This window comes from Vidua macroura, chromosome 5, assembly GCF_024509145.1.
Source record: "Vidua macroura isolate BioBank_ID:100142 chromosome 5, ASM2450914v1, whole genome shotgun sequence".
NCBI lineage: Eukaryota > Metazoa > Chordata > Aves > Passeriformes > Viduidae > Vidua > Vidua macroura.
This window is the reverse complement of record NC_071575.1, coordinates 71,301,396-71,315,390: the sequence shown is the minus strand read 5'-3', so window position 1 is coordinate 71,315,390 and position 13,995 is coordinate 71,301,396. Positions and strand designations below refer to the sequence as shown.

The window sequence follows — 13,995 nt, the reverse complement described above, 5'->3', positions numbered from 1 at the left end:
CATGTGAACCTCTTTTTATGTGACTGAGTTTACTGGCAGTGTTTTAATCCTCTTCTTGCCCGGGATTTAAGAATTTGAAGACAAAGTTAATGGGAAATTTCAGGGTACACGTGCCATAAATACAATTCCTGCTGGCAGGAATTCCTGGCTGTGCACAGGACAACCCCAAAAATCCCACCCTGTGCCTGAGAGCGTTGTCCCTATGAGGTGATTCCAGATTTTATAGTAGCAAAAGGGATGTTTCTCCTGGAGCTGCCCAGATCAAAGATGTGGGAGCTTTTGAGAATCACTTTTGTACTTGGAGGGAGAAAAAGGAGAAAAAATATTGATTATATCAAGCTCATCCTCAATGCTCTCGTGCTTTATAAAGTGAAATACAAAAATCCAAATTTACAAGTATTTCCATATGTTATCAGACAGCTGGGGAATCAATACAGAGATGGAATTTATCCAGCTGGACCTGTTGCTGTGAGGAGTGAAGGAGAATTTTAAATGAAATGGTTGTGTTTGTGGCTTTTTGAAAGAGCTACAATGTGGAATTCTTCTCTGAGTTGTGAGGTGTTATTTGGGCATAACACAAGTCTGTAACAGAGCATTTGGGGGTCTAAATTATGGTGTCTTTGTAAATCTCAGAGTGGTTTGGGTTGGGAGGGACCTTAAAGCCCATCCAGTTCCATGGCAGGGACACTTTCCACTATCCCAGAGTGCTCCAAGCCCCATCCAACCTGGCCTTGGACACTTCAGGGGTGAACCCCATCCTAAAAGACAAATTCCAGGATGGGCACAGGGATTGGCAGACCTTTTATAACCCTACACAGGAATTTCCTACAGGGAAATATTGAATTCACTGATTTTACTACAAGAAATGGCCACGGTAGGGGAACAGTGAATTCACAAAGTGAATTCACAAAAACAACTGAAAGTCTGTTCAGGCCAAGCAGGGAAAAAGTGAAATGTCTGGAGAAATGCAGGTGTGCAGCACAGTGGAACACTTGGAATGGGAAGGAAAAATAAAGGTTACAGTGGAAAAAAAAATCCATCTGTAGGACAGAACATCCCCCAAATAGCTGTGGGATGGCTGAAATGCAGAATAACAGCTCTGGCTTCAGTGATGCACTGTGGGAGGGAGATGGAAATGGCCAGTGGGAATAAACAGAACCCATGAGGAATGCAGGAAAAAGGAGCCCAGGAAACAGTGGGAATCGTCTTCAGAGGTCACAAAACACAGATACAAATTAGGAAGGTTTGTAGGAGTCTGTGTTTGAATTATTTGGCCTCGTGTGTCATCCAGCTGTAGGAATTAGGTGGATTTTGCCTTATTGAGAGCGATGCTGTGAGTTTTTAAACTTCCAGATCAATGTGTTTGGTGCTGATAATTCCACTGTGTCACGCTTTCATTCTCCTAGGTGCTGGATTTATTCTGAGCAGGTTTTTAGGGAGAGCCCACCTGCCTTAGTTGTGGCTGCTTTTCCTTGAGGAGGCAGTTCCTGAGCTCAGTGGGTCTGCTGGGATCCACTCTTGGGAAAGCACTGCAAAATTCTCCCATTCCTTTGATTTAAACGTGCTCAGAGCTCATTTCCTTTCTTGCTTCACTAAATTAAATATGAGCAGAGTTCTCCATCTAATCTGAGTGTAAAATGCAGTTTTCTTGGATTCAGGTGCTTACCACTCATCCATACACCTCCATTGTTTTTCATCAGGGATTTTTAATATCCTCAGCATTTTTGTTGTTCCAGTGCTGATTCCTCCTCACTGCTCTCACCTGGTGTTCAAAGCAGCTGCCAGAGACCATCCTTGAAGTTCTTTAGTTGCTTCACCATCACCAAAACCTGTTATTGATCTGTAGATTTTTACAGTTTGGCTTTTGTTGTAGCAGCATCAGCTGCCAGTCAGTTGGTATCAGATTTTCTGCCTTTTCTTGTGGCTGTTTTCACTTGGATCATGAACTTTGCACAGTGAAAAACCTGCTCTCCATATTCACCCCCTCTTTGCTCTCCTGCTGATCCCAACCATCAAAATATCACCTGACAGGGAGACCAAAATTCAAGATTATTTGTGGCAGCAACATTCAAAGAAGTTCATTGCTCTGACCAAATGCTGAAGTGGTTTTGAATATCAAACTCATCCTATTTGGATACTGCAGCTCATAATTCCACAAAATGAGAATTTGATCTGATTGATCAAGCTGGTTCCTGAGGAAAGTTTTCACAAATACCAGCTCAAAAAAAAAAACCAAAAAAACACAGACAAAACTTTTTAAAGCAGCGAGAGAAACAGCAACAAGCCTGTGCCATGACATTGTTTCCAGGGCTGTTGGATTGAGAGAGACAGAATATTTTAGATTTTTTTTTTTTCTGGAACTTTATTTGTGGTCTCTCTTGGGCTGGCATGTGAGTGTTATTTGTGCTTTTCAAAAAATGGTAATCTTGCACTCATTATGGCCTGAGGCAGCCAATCTCAGGCAGCAGTGATGGGGGAGATCTAATAAACAGAGCTAAACCCAGCCATTTTCCATTGATTTGAAAGAAGACAGAGCTAATCTGTGATTCTTTCTGTTGGGCTTCTGCCACAAGATGAATTTCACCTCCAGCTGCAGAGCAGATTGCATATCTACAAGCCAAAAGAGATTTTCACTCTGATAGCAGATCCGAATTTCCATATTTATGGAGTTGTTCTGACTGCAAGGGGCCCTGGGAGGTCCAAGCACCTGCTCAGAGCAGAGTGATGAGGGCTGTGACAGGGGGATTTTTGGGGACCTCCAAGGCTGGAGATACCACAACCTCTTGTGATCCCTGTCCCTTAACTATCCTTAGAGGAAGGTGCTTTTTTGACCACTTTCACAGGATCTCTGCCTCCAAAAACTGGCCAAAATTAGTTGGAAACAAGTGGTGGTTAAAGGGATTTCCTCGGATTTTCTCTGACTTTGAGACTTCCTCTTAAATCTTGGCTGCTGTAGACAATGGAAAGGCTGCCCTGGACTCAGCGCTGTCTCTGCTGTAGTTTTGCCAAAAGAGCTTCGTGGCTGACCTCAAATTGTCTTCCTTTGAGTCTCCAGCACCTCAGGAGTTTGTGGGAGCCATCCATGCAGGATGAGCTGAGCTGTGCAGGAATGGAATGGAAGGTTTCGGCGGAGCTGACTTTGTGCTGCTGTAGCAAAGCTGTGTGTTTGGAAATGGCACGTGCAGAAAGGACAGCTCTGTACCTTGGAATAAAACACTGGCATTTCCCTGGAAGTCACAGCCATTCCTGGATGCCACCCTGGGCTAGCAGGAGGTGTCCCTGCCCATGGCAGGGGGTTGGAACTGGATAATCTTGAAGGTCCCAAACCATTCCAAGATTTTAGGATTCGTGCTGATCCTGGTTTGCTTTGAGCTGATGATTCCCCGTGGTGTGGTTTTTGCTTTGCCTAAGTGGCCCCCTGGACCAGTATTTAAGAATTAATTCCATAAAAGCAACCAGCACCAGGAATTTGAAATCCTCATCCCTGTGCTGCCGTCTGCACCCGATGCCACCAACAGAAGGGAATTCCTAACTTAGATTTCTTGGCCATCACCTCTGGCAGCAGCAATTCCCATTCCTCTGTGCCTCAAAGATGTACCACACTCATTTTGGGGGGCAAAGCCTGCTCCAGGTCGTGGAGAAATAACCCCATTGGGAAAACATACTTTAAACCATGGAATAGCAACAGGGCTGAGCTGAGAAGGGAAATTGTAAATGGGAAAGATTTAAATGAGGCTTCTCATCATCAGGAGGGGCCATAAATACAGTTGTGCATTTTCAGGTGCATCTCTAAGCCTGAGCACATTTGTATTAACACCACTGCTACAATTACATGCAGATTAGCTGCTTGGCTGAATGGCTGTAAGAACTTGGAATAGATTTGTCCTTTTCACCAAGGTTTTCATTTTCTTTGGCAGCTCTGAGTGTTAACAAATTAGAGATCGATGTTCTAGCAGGGCAGAAAAGTGAAGTGAGGCGTGGCTGGGGAGAAACTTCAGAGCCATTAATAGTTGCAGTTAAAGGCATTAGTTAGTGGTGCCTGAAAAACAGAGTTGGAAATTCAAAAGAAAAGGTCAAAAATGGCTCTCTTTCCCCCCATTTTCTGCTGGTAACTGAGTGAAGTATTTTACCCTGCTTGCTGCACTCTGAATATCTGTGACATCTTTGAATATCACTGAAATCTTTGACAAACACCCATCATGGAATCCAGCAAACACTGATGGGAAGTGAATTTCCATTCTGCAGGTTGCTCCTTTGTTTCGTGGAATCACAGATTGGTTTGGGACCTTAAACTTCATCTCATCCCAACCTGCCACAGGCAGGGACACCTTCCAGGTTTTTGTTTGGGTGGATCTGTGGCATTTTCAACACCTTTGGATACTTTTTGGGTTTTACCTCTCTGTAGGAGCAGGTGCTGGGTGGTTTTGGGTGTCCCAAATCCTCCCTCCATCCGTAACAGTTCAGGCATCTCTTCTGTCACAGGGACAGCCTGGTCCTGACCCAGCTTCTTCCAGGAGACAACAAACACAGGACGTTTTCTAAAGGCAGAAGAGAGGGAATTGCACCTGAATTTGAAACAGGGAGCTCTAGGCAAGCTCCAAAATCCTAATAATTGCTTTAATCTCAACTTCCTTATCTGGGTGTCCTGTGTAGGCTCAGTCCAGGATCCCAGCTTGCTTCCTTTTTTTTTTTTTTTTTTTTTTTTTTTTCCTGTGGAGCTTCTCTTTCGGTTTGAATTCCCTCTCCCTGCCTTGCAGCCACTTCTCTCTCCCACCTGCTGCACATTAAAAAGTTCTCCTCTGCTGTAAAAGCTCATGCCCTGCTCTGTCCATCTTTAGTCCCCGAGTTGTTCTGAATTGTGGTGGGAGGGATTTGTTGGGTCTTTGATGCTGTAGTTCAACTGTTTTGCTTTGGGCAGCAACCTTTTCTTTTTTTTTTTTTTTTTTTTTTTGTGGAATGATGCTCCATTTGGATAGATTTCATAAAAATCTGATTTTCAGCCCTGTGGCAGATCCAGAGAACTTCCCCCCAGTGAGGACAGTCAGTCCCCTCATTAAAAAGGAGCTCATAATAGGGTTTAGAAGCAAGAGCAGAAGTCTTAAGTGTTATGTAGGATCTCTGAATGTGGATTTGGACACCCTTAGTTTCATCTCTGGAATAAAAACTGCATCAATTGACTGACTAGAGCAGCTGGATCAAATGAGAGCAGTCAGAACTTGTATAAAGAATAACTTATCTAAAAATTCAAGCACAGGCCTGTTCTGCTGACATTTCAGAAGAAATTCCCTCATCCATAGATCATTTGGAGGCAGAATGAAGATGCAGTGTTACTTGGGAAGCTGTCTGATGTTAAATGCTTGGTTTTCCATAGCTTATTAAAATCAATTCAGGGACAAATTGAGGCTTTAAATTCAAATGAAAACGCCATCAGAATGGTCATATTTATAAAGCTGTAATTTATTGTAATTTGGAACTGGCGTGGAGGCACAGAGCAGTTGTTGGTTTTATTCTTTTTTTGTTCTTTTTTCTTCCCTAATTCCTTCTCCCCTCGCTCACTTGGTGGCAGTTCCAGAGATGAAACATGACTGGAGGTTTTCCAGTTTGTTTCTTCTAATCTTGCCTTTTTCTCTGTAGTCCAGAGGAATCCATGGAGCTGCTGCAGGGCTGGGAGAGCTGGGGGTGCTCACCTGGAGAGGAGAAGGATCCAGGGAGAGCTTCCAGCACATTCCAGGCCCTAAAGGGGCTCCAGGAGAGCTGCAGAGGGACTGGGGACAAGGCCTGCAGGGACAGGACCCAGGGAATGGCTCCCACTGCCAGAGGGCAGGGATGGATGGGATCTTGGGAATTGGGAATTCCTGGCTGGGCTGGAATTGCCAGAGCAGCTGGGGCTGCCCCTGCATCCCTGGCAGTGCCCAAGTCGAAGGATGGGGCTTGGAGCAACCTGGTCAGTCTTGAGTTTGGACTAAAATAAGTGAAACTATTTCCTCGTGGCTTTGGAAATCTCTTTTAAGGCTGATCTCTTCAGATCTCAGGCTCTGTGTCAATAGGATGATTAAAACAAAATGCTCCCTATTATCCACAAATGGCTTTGTTAAAGATCCTGAGATGAAATGGCCACAAGTACAATTAAGGGAGAAAAGAAGCTTAACTGCAGCAGAAATGGATTAAAAAGAAGCACAGAAAACTTCCCAATTTGCCATTCAGGGAACAGGATAATCTTTGCCTGCCGATGCTTTGAGTCTTTTCGTGGGGGAGGATGAGAAGGAAAGAGAAGTCTTTAAATTAAAAATTCTCCCCTGATTCTCAAAGGTGCCAAACAGCCCAAGCCCTTGGTTCCTTTGGTGGGTGGAGCAGGTGCTGAGCTGAGCTGGAGTCAAGCTGGGCTCATTTTTGTCTTTCCCAGCACTAACTTGAAGCAAAGGGCAGGTTTGTCTCTTTTGTATGCAAGTCAAAAGTCTTTTTTTCTTTGTCAAATCAACTGTTAACTACGTAACTATTAAATTTAATTCTAAAAAAATTAAAGAGATTGCATGAATGTTACTCTGCTAATGAATCTCTTCAGGGCTTTAAGGGCTTAAAAGCAAGAATTCAATGCCAAAATCAGTCAAGGTCTGTCTGCAGTAAAAACAGTTTCACCACATTTTTAATAAAATAGTGCATATAGGTGAAGCATCTCTGGTGAAATTAAATGAGAGATCTCAAGTTCTCCTGGTTCTTTTGATAATCTTTTATCAGCTTGGATGACACAGGATCTCTCAGAACTTTCCCTGCTTGCAAATGTGAAGATTTTCAGCCCAGAGTGAAACGTGTACTCGTGCTTTGAGTTCCTCCGTGCAGACAAAACAGTGACCTTCTGAGGGGCTCCAGGAATTTATTTTCTCACACAGACCTTTGAAATCAGAGCTCTCGAGAGAAATAAATTCTCTTATTCCTCCAGCTTAAAGAAGCTTCTGCTTCCATTTTTGCTCAGGGAAAATTATTTCAGTGGCAAACGTGGTGAAAACACTTTCACCCGTGGCCAGATCTCACTTTTCTCTTCCTGACTTACAACATTATGTATATTTTCTGTGGTTCTGTGTATGTATCTGGGCAAATTGGATGGATTTAGAAGTAAAATTGAAGTTCTCTATAACTTCTCGTTCAGCCTCTGTTTCTCTCAGTTCACTTTGAGGGTGGCACTGGAAATGGCACCACTTGTTACTCAATTTTAATGCAATATCTTCATTATCTTTGGGCCAAAACCGCTGGATTTGTGTTTGAAGGGGACTTTAAACTCATCCAGTGCCACCCCTGCCATGGCAGGGACACCTCCCACTATCCCAGGGTGCTCCAAGCCCTGCCCAGCCTGGCCTTGGGCACTGCCAAGGATGAGGATAATAAATGTCTGCCTTTATCTGGAGATGAGGAAATGATGCTACAGCACCATTTTTAATCTGTATTTAGGGAAATGACCACTGCACTTTTATCTGGAGGATGAGGGAGGACTTGGAAAAAAAAAACTTCATCTCTGGGTAACGGAGAGTTTATCTCTAAAAGAGAATCAGAGCGAGTTTCAATAGCAGACCTGAGCTAACAAACAGCACACTTCAGCTAAGATAACAAATGATTCCTTGATAGCTTGTAGGATTAAAACTTCTGGGCATACAGAGCAGCTCAGTTGATCACTTGAACTGCAATTAAAAAGCAGAACAAGTACACCCCAAATATTGTTTTTATGTCAGAAATGCTCCTTCATGCTTGAAAATGAGAAAAAATTGCAATCGATCCTTACAACTGTTGTGTTCATCTTTATTGACTGGCCCAAAGAAAGATAAATGGCAGCCTAAATAAGATTCCAGTCTGTGCTGGCCTGGGAGGGGACAGGGGGTGATGGAGAACCATTCATCATCTCAGCCCTGCCCCGGCCACGCTCGCCCCGCTGCCCGTCGTGGGCTCATCCTGATGCCTTGAGGAGGCTGAGCTAGAACAGAGACTGGACAGAGTTAAAGAACAAAGCAGGGATTTATTAAAGGATCTCCTCCGTGGATCCACCTTGGGCAGCACCAGAGCCCAGCCAGGGCTGCACCCAAGAGGAACCAAAATGGTCCCAAAATGCACGAGTGCTCCCGGGGGCTCTCACTGGGATCAGCTCTGCTCCATTTGCACCTTGCAGTTCATTGTCCCATTCCAGCTTTAGCCCATGCACTCCCATCCTGCTTGTTTTTCTCTCTCCAGCCCACGCTGTTTGTGCTCCTGGGCCTGAGCTTTGGATCATTTGTCCTTGGTGCCCAGCTGGAGCAGGAATTGTTTTGTCTCCCTGCTCTGTGCAGAGAGCTCAGCATCCCATAATGTGAAGCTCAGACCCACACACAGAATCTGAAAAATATAAAAGTTAAAAACTTGAGGCATCATTTCCACCATCCCATCCCATCCCATCCCATCCCATCCCATCCCATCCCATCCCATCCCATCCCATCCCACAGATCCCATCCCATCCCCCTGGGCCTGGCTGGGATTGCTGAGTGCCAGGGGGTCACTGGTGTGAGGAGAATTTCACTTTCATTTGCTCGCCGGCCAACGATGATTTATGAAAAAATAAATGAGCGTGCGTGGAAAGCTGGGTTTTAGTGCAAATGAGTGATGAGGAGTGGGGCTGGCAGTGGGAAGTGCAGCAGAGCTCTCTGCTCCTGCTGATCCGGGCTGACCTTTGCCTGCAGTGCCTCTTACCCAATTTGTTATCATTTGTGAGAAAATATTAGCCCTGAAATACAATTTTACCCCTGTCTGGAGCTGGCATTTTTATTCACTGATTTTGGTGTATTTCAAGATTATCATTTGCAGGAAGAAGCTTGGAAGATGAAATCTTTAGGTGGGAAGGAAAAATGTTTGTCTTTGTAATTTTTTGTAGTTGGTGCTGCCTCTTTTAGAATTTCAGGAAGTGTTTTTGCAAGAGTGAGACCTGCACTGCTCATAAAATGATAAATATTCCTCAGGACATGTTTACTCACCCAGTGACCACAGACCTGTGTCATCTGTGACTTTTATGGAAGAGTGATCTCTCTCCACTTACAGCCTTTCCCATTTTTTCCCCCCTAAAAATGTTTTCATCATATTGCTTTTCCATACATCAATGTCTTAAGCTAAACTGCTTTATTTTACCCAAAATTAAAATTGGAGTGATGCTCCCCATGGACTGGATTGTGGCATCCATGTGTGTTGTGGAATCATGGAGTGGTTTGGGTGGGAAGGGACATTCAAGCCCCTCCAGTGCCACCCCTGCCATGGCAGGGACACCTCCCACTGTCCCAGGCTGCTCCAGCCCCAGTGTCCAGCCTGGCCTTGGACATTCCAGGGATGCAGGGGCAGCCCCAGCTGCTCTGGCAATTCCAGCCCAGCCAGGAATTCCCAATTCCCAAGATCCCATCCATCCCTGCCCTCTGGCAGTGGGGGCCATTCCCTGTGTCCTGTCCCTGCAGGCCTTGTCCCCAGTCCCTCTGCAGCTCTCCTGGAGCCCCTGGAATGTGCTGGAAGCTCTCCCTGGATCCTTCCCTTCTCCAGGGGAACATTCCCAGCTCCCCCAGGCTGACACTGGATCCATCTCCTCTCCAAGAAATGTATGGACCCAGGGGCTTCACTGGGAATCTCAGGAAACCATGAAGAGTCTCCCTTCCCTTTTCCTCTCTTTTCTATCCCCATATTATATAAAAATCCCTTGGGATGGATTCTGAGTGTCCCAAATCCCAGAATCCTGGACCAGTTTAGGTGGGAAGGGACCTCAAAGCTCATTCCAGGGACACCTCCCTTATCCCAGGCTGCTCCAATCCTTCCTGGGACATTCCAGGGATGCAGGGGCAGCCCCAGCTGCTCTGGCAATTCCAGCCCAGCCAGGAATTCCCAATTCCCAAGATCCCATCCATCCCTGCCCTCTGGCAGTGGGAGCCATTCCCTGTGTCCTGTCCCTGCAGGATTGTCCCCAGTCCCTCTGCAGCTCTCCTGGAGCCCCTTTAGGAGCTCTGAGCTCTCCCAGAACATTTTCTTCTCCAGGGTGAGCAATCCCAGCTCCCTCAGCCTGACACAAGTTAAATATTTGGAAGATGCCAAATCAATATTGAGGCATCAATAACTCCGAAGCACAGGATAAAAGTCCAGGTTGTTAAAATAAGGATTCAGCTGGCTTTGATGTGATCACACAGCGTGGCATTGTCAGGATTTTGTTGCCATGTTAACATCACTCCCTGGGATGCCGATGACTCAAAGCCACACCAGAGTTCTTGCAAGTGCCAGCACAAGCTTTTTGCCTCTCCACTCCCTGTTTCCAGCAGCACTCCCAGGAAAATGGTTTCAGAGAAGTTTGGAGCTGCTCAAACTTTGCTTTCTCCCTCCAGCTGGGCAGCCAGGTGCCTTGGTTATTAGAGCCAAGGTCCAGCTGTGCCCAGGCTATAAAAACCTCCTGAAAAATGCCACCTCTGTGTTATTGAGACATGGAGCAAAACAACATTCCAGTGATTTATCTCAGCCTGGAGGATCACTGAATTCTTCAGGCTGGAAAAGACCTTTAAGATCATCGAGTCCAACACTGCCAAGGCCACCACTGAGCCTTGTCCCCAAATGCCACCTCCACAGGGCTTTAAATCCTTCCAGGATGGGGACTCCCTGCAGCTGTTCCAGAGCCTGACCAGCCTTTCCATGAAGGAATTTTCCCAATATCAAAGCTGAGCCTTCCCTACTACAGCATTTTCACACCTAGGAAGCTTCTGTTGCTTGGTGAGCAGCTCTCACCTGTACTTTGGAAATGAACGATTTTGTAGAACTGAGTCAAAGCCATCCCTGGGTTTAGGGGACATGAAAATCTGTTCTGAAGCTGCTTGGCTTTAAAAATTGAGAAATTAGCAACTGATTGGAGCAACCTGGGAGTTTGGAATATTCCAGTAAATCCTCAGAGAGGCGTTTTCAAGGCAAAGAGCAAAAGGGAAAGTGGAGCCATCGCTAATTTATTGTGGGACTTTGAAGCTTGGCTTGAGTGCCACCTGTGAGGCAGGGGGGAGATGGGTGTGAGCAACACAAACAGGGCTCTGCAGAGAAGCCTAGAATCAGTATTTGGATTTGAATTTCTAATGAAGAAGTTGCAAAGACTCCAGGAGCACCTCGTGCTAAATATGGGATTCTTGCCTCATGTCCCTTTCAGAGTTTCTTCCCCAAGAGCCATTCCTTCTGCATAATCAAGACACACTTATTTTTAAAAAATCACCCCCCAAAAAAAGCGATTTCTGAAGCTCTGTCCTTTTATGGTTAGGTTTTGACAGTTTTTTGAAACAACTTAAATCCCAAATCAGCTTTATTGACTAGGTGTTAGCATGCCTGTAAATGATACTAACTGAAATCTGTATTTATTCTGGTTTTTTTTTTTATTTTTTTTCCAGAGTGCCCAGTTCTACAAAGTCACCACTGAGCAATACCAAAAAGCTGCTGATGAAGTCTCAGCTCGGTTCAAGTGAGTCCCTCCTGTTTTTTTCCTGGCAGCTGGATGGATTCTTACCACATTAAAATGCACAATCATTCCCCCTTCCTCCCTCACAGATCCTATCAGTCCCTCTGGTTGTTGAAAGGAGGGAAATTGGGAGAGTTTGGAGGCCAATGTATAGGAACCATAAGCTGCAGAGAAATGGAATGCACACTTTGCATACATTTATTAATTTATAGCTGATAAGAAGCATGAAATATTCTAAAAATAGATCTGATGGAGCACCAAAAACGAGACTCCAACTTTGCATCACAATCGCACCATGGGAAGGATTTAAATGAGGAATTTCACTCTGCCCTCAACAGTGAAGGTCAGATTAAATAATTTTTATTAGTCCTGAAGAAAGTGAAGTGCAGATCTGGTAATTGATGGATCAAAGTGACAGTGACCCTTAGCCTTGGACCTTCCCTTTGGGCTGCTTCATCCCCCAGGCTCGAGGGCCCATTTATCATTTTAGTGAGGACACAGAACTTTTTACAGCCTCAATTCTCTCCTCTAACCAAGAGGTGCTGCAGAAAATGAATTATTCTGCCACGGTTTTTGTAGATTTGTGGAGGGATTCTCTTCTGGTTTGTGTTTTGTTTTGGTTTTGGACGAGCAGGAAGAGGAAAATCCTTTCTGAGCTGCTGATAATGGTACAAACAAAATTTTAAAGTATAAGAAAAACTCATTTTATCTCTAAACAGCAGGAATTGTTGAATATTCTTGGTGTATATATAAAAATTTTGTAGTGTTTAATGGTCAGAGTATATTGAGCACTAATTAATCTGTCCCTTAAACAAGAGGGACAGGATGACCATTGATCAAGGTCTGCTTTAAGCATAATTTGGAGGGTTTTCCATCATGGAAATGCAGGAAGGTTGGGATGAAATTCCCACCTGGGTGTCTCCTTCCTCTGTTACAGGGGGATATTTTCAGCTTTTTAAATCAAATGATTGCCTCATTTCACATGCATTATTCCAAAAGAAGCTTTTGTTGGGATTTGAAGCTTTGCTAAGGGCTCTGGGTGGGTTTAGTGGGCAGAGGTGAGTTTGGGATTGGGTTTTTCCTCCTGATACATAAAGGATTTCCTAAGTCAATCAAATACTTTGGGTTCCTGTTTGTGCACAAATGGAGCTGATTGATAGAGCAGGGGCCAGTTCTGAGCATCAAAGAAATTTAAGAAAACCATTTTGTAGAGTGCAGAAATCAAGGAATATTTACTGGGGAGGATTTGGACCAGGAATCACATTCCTAGCACTTGATGGGATTGGACTTCTCTTAATTTTCTGGAAACTAAAGGTATAAATTGAAGTCATCCATTTGACTGCTCTGGAATAGCAGTACTGCAATCACTGTGCTGCTTTTGTACTTGAAACCAAATTTCCTAAAAATTACTGGGAATTTTTACATCAGTGGATCCAGTATAAAAATTACTGGGAATTTTTACATCAGTGGATCCAGTATAAAAATTACTGGGAATTTTTATATCAGTGGATCCAGTATAAAAACTACTGGGAATTTTTACATCAGTGGATCCAGTATAAAAATTACTGGGAATTTTTACGCCAGTGGATCCAGTATTGGTCCACTGCCTTCCAAGAAAACAAAAGGAAAAAATCAGGAAAGAAAAAGGTGCCTGAAATATGCACATAAATTGTGGCAGATTTGATAAAGTGCTTGAAATACCAATATTACTTTACAATTTAAAGGTTTTTCCTTACATAAAATCCTTTTAAACACCGTGTCTTTTTATTGAAGGTTTCAATGCAGGAGGTGTTATTTTATCACTGCCTCTTTTATGGAACTTGATGGATAAATGAGGAATGATTTAGTGAGACCTGGAGATGCTCTTTTGGCACTTCTCATGTGCAGTTTAATTGCACGTGAGGATTGAGAGGACAGAGGCTCCAGTGGTGTTTAAAGAGTTGTTTAATTGGCTGTAAAAGAAGAATTAAATAAGGTTGAGCTGCTAAATTTTGTTAATGCATAAAGCCATGTGCTGCCTGTGATTGCAGGCTCCAAGTGCAAGATTAATGGATCTAATTGTGGTGTTACTAGCAAATAGTCTGACTTTATTTTAGGCATGTCTAGAATTAGGTACCCTAGTTTAAGTGCTATGACTTGAATTTCTTCCACTTTTTAAGCAGCATCACTTCCCAGAGCAAGAAGTGGACGGTGTTGTTATATATTAAATATTTCCTGGATTTTCCTTCCTCCATTTAATCCCTGAAATTACATCAACTGTAGCTTCATCAGTCTTTAGGGATAATTAAACTCCATTAAAAGGGGAAAAAAATACAAATATCCCACATGGGTTTGGATCAGAGACCTGGCAAGTCTTGTGTCTGCAGTTCCTATTGCTGCCTGCATTAAACTGATATTCCAAATATCCATGAGGAATGTTTTATCTCCACGAAGGCCCAGATTCACATTGATCAAATTGGGAATTATCAAATGCTTCATCTCTTTACCAGCCTAATTCCCATTGATCAAATCCTAAATGAGCAGGTTCA

General features: G+C 43.9%; 1 protein-coding gene across 4 annotated transcripts in view; it reads left to right on the top strand.

Annotated features, from left to right (window-relative positions):
- Window positions 1-13,995, top strand: part of CHCHD3 (coiled-coil-helix-coiled-coil-helix domain containing 3) — a 131,303-nt gene that overhangs the window by 92,383 nt on the left and 24,925 nt on the right. For all 4 annotated transcript variants that reach the window (XR_008437352.1, XM_053978847.1, XM_053978849.1 and 1 more), the window contains one exon: window positions 11,400-11,470. Coding sequence is in view for 3 of the 4 variants with exons in the window: in XM_053978847.1 (XP_053834822.1) it covers window positions 11,400-11,470 (71 nt within the window). In the remaining variant the exon portion in view is untranslated. The remainder of the gene's footprint in view (window positions 1-11,399; window positions 11,471-13,995) is intronic.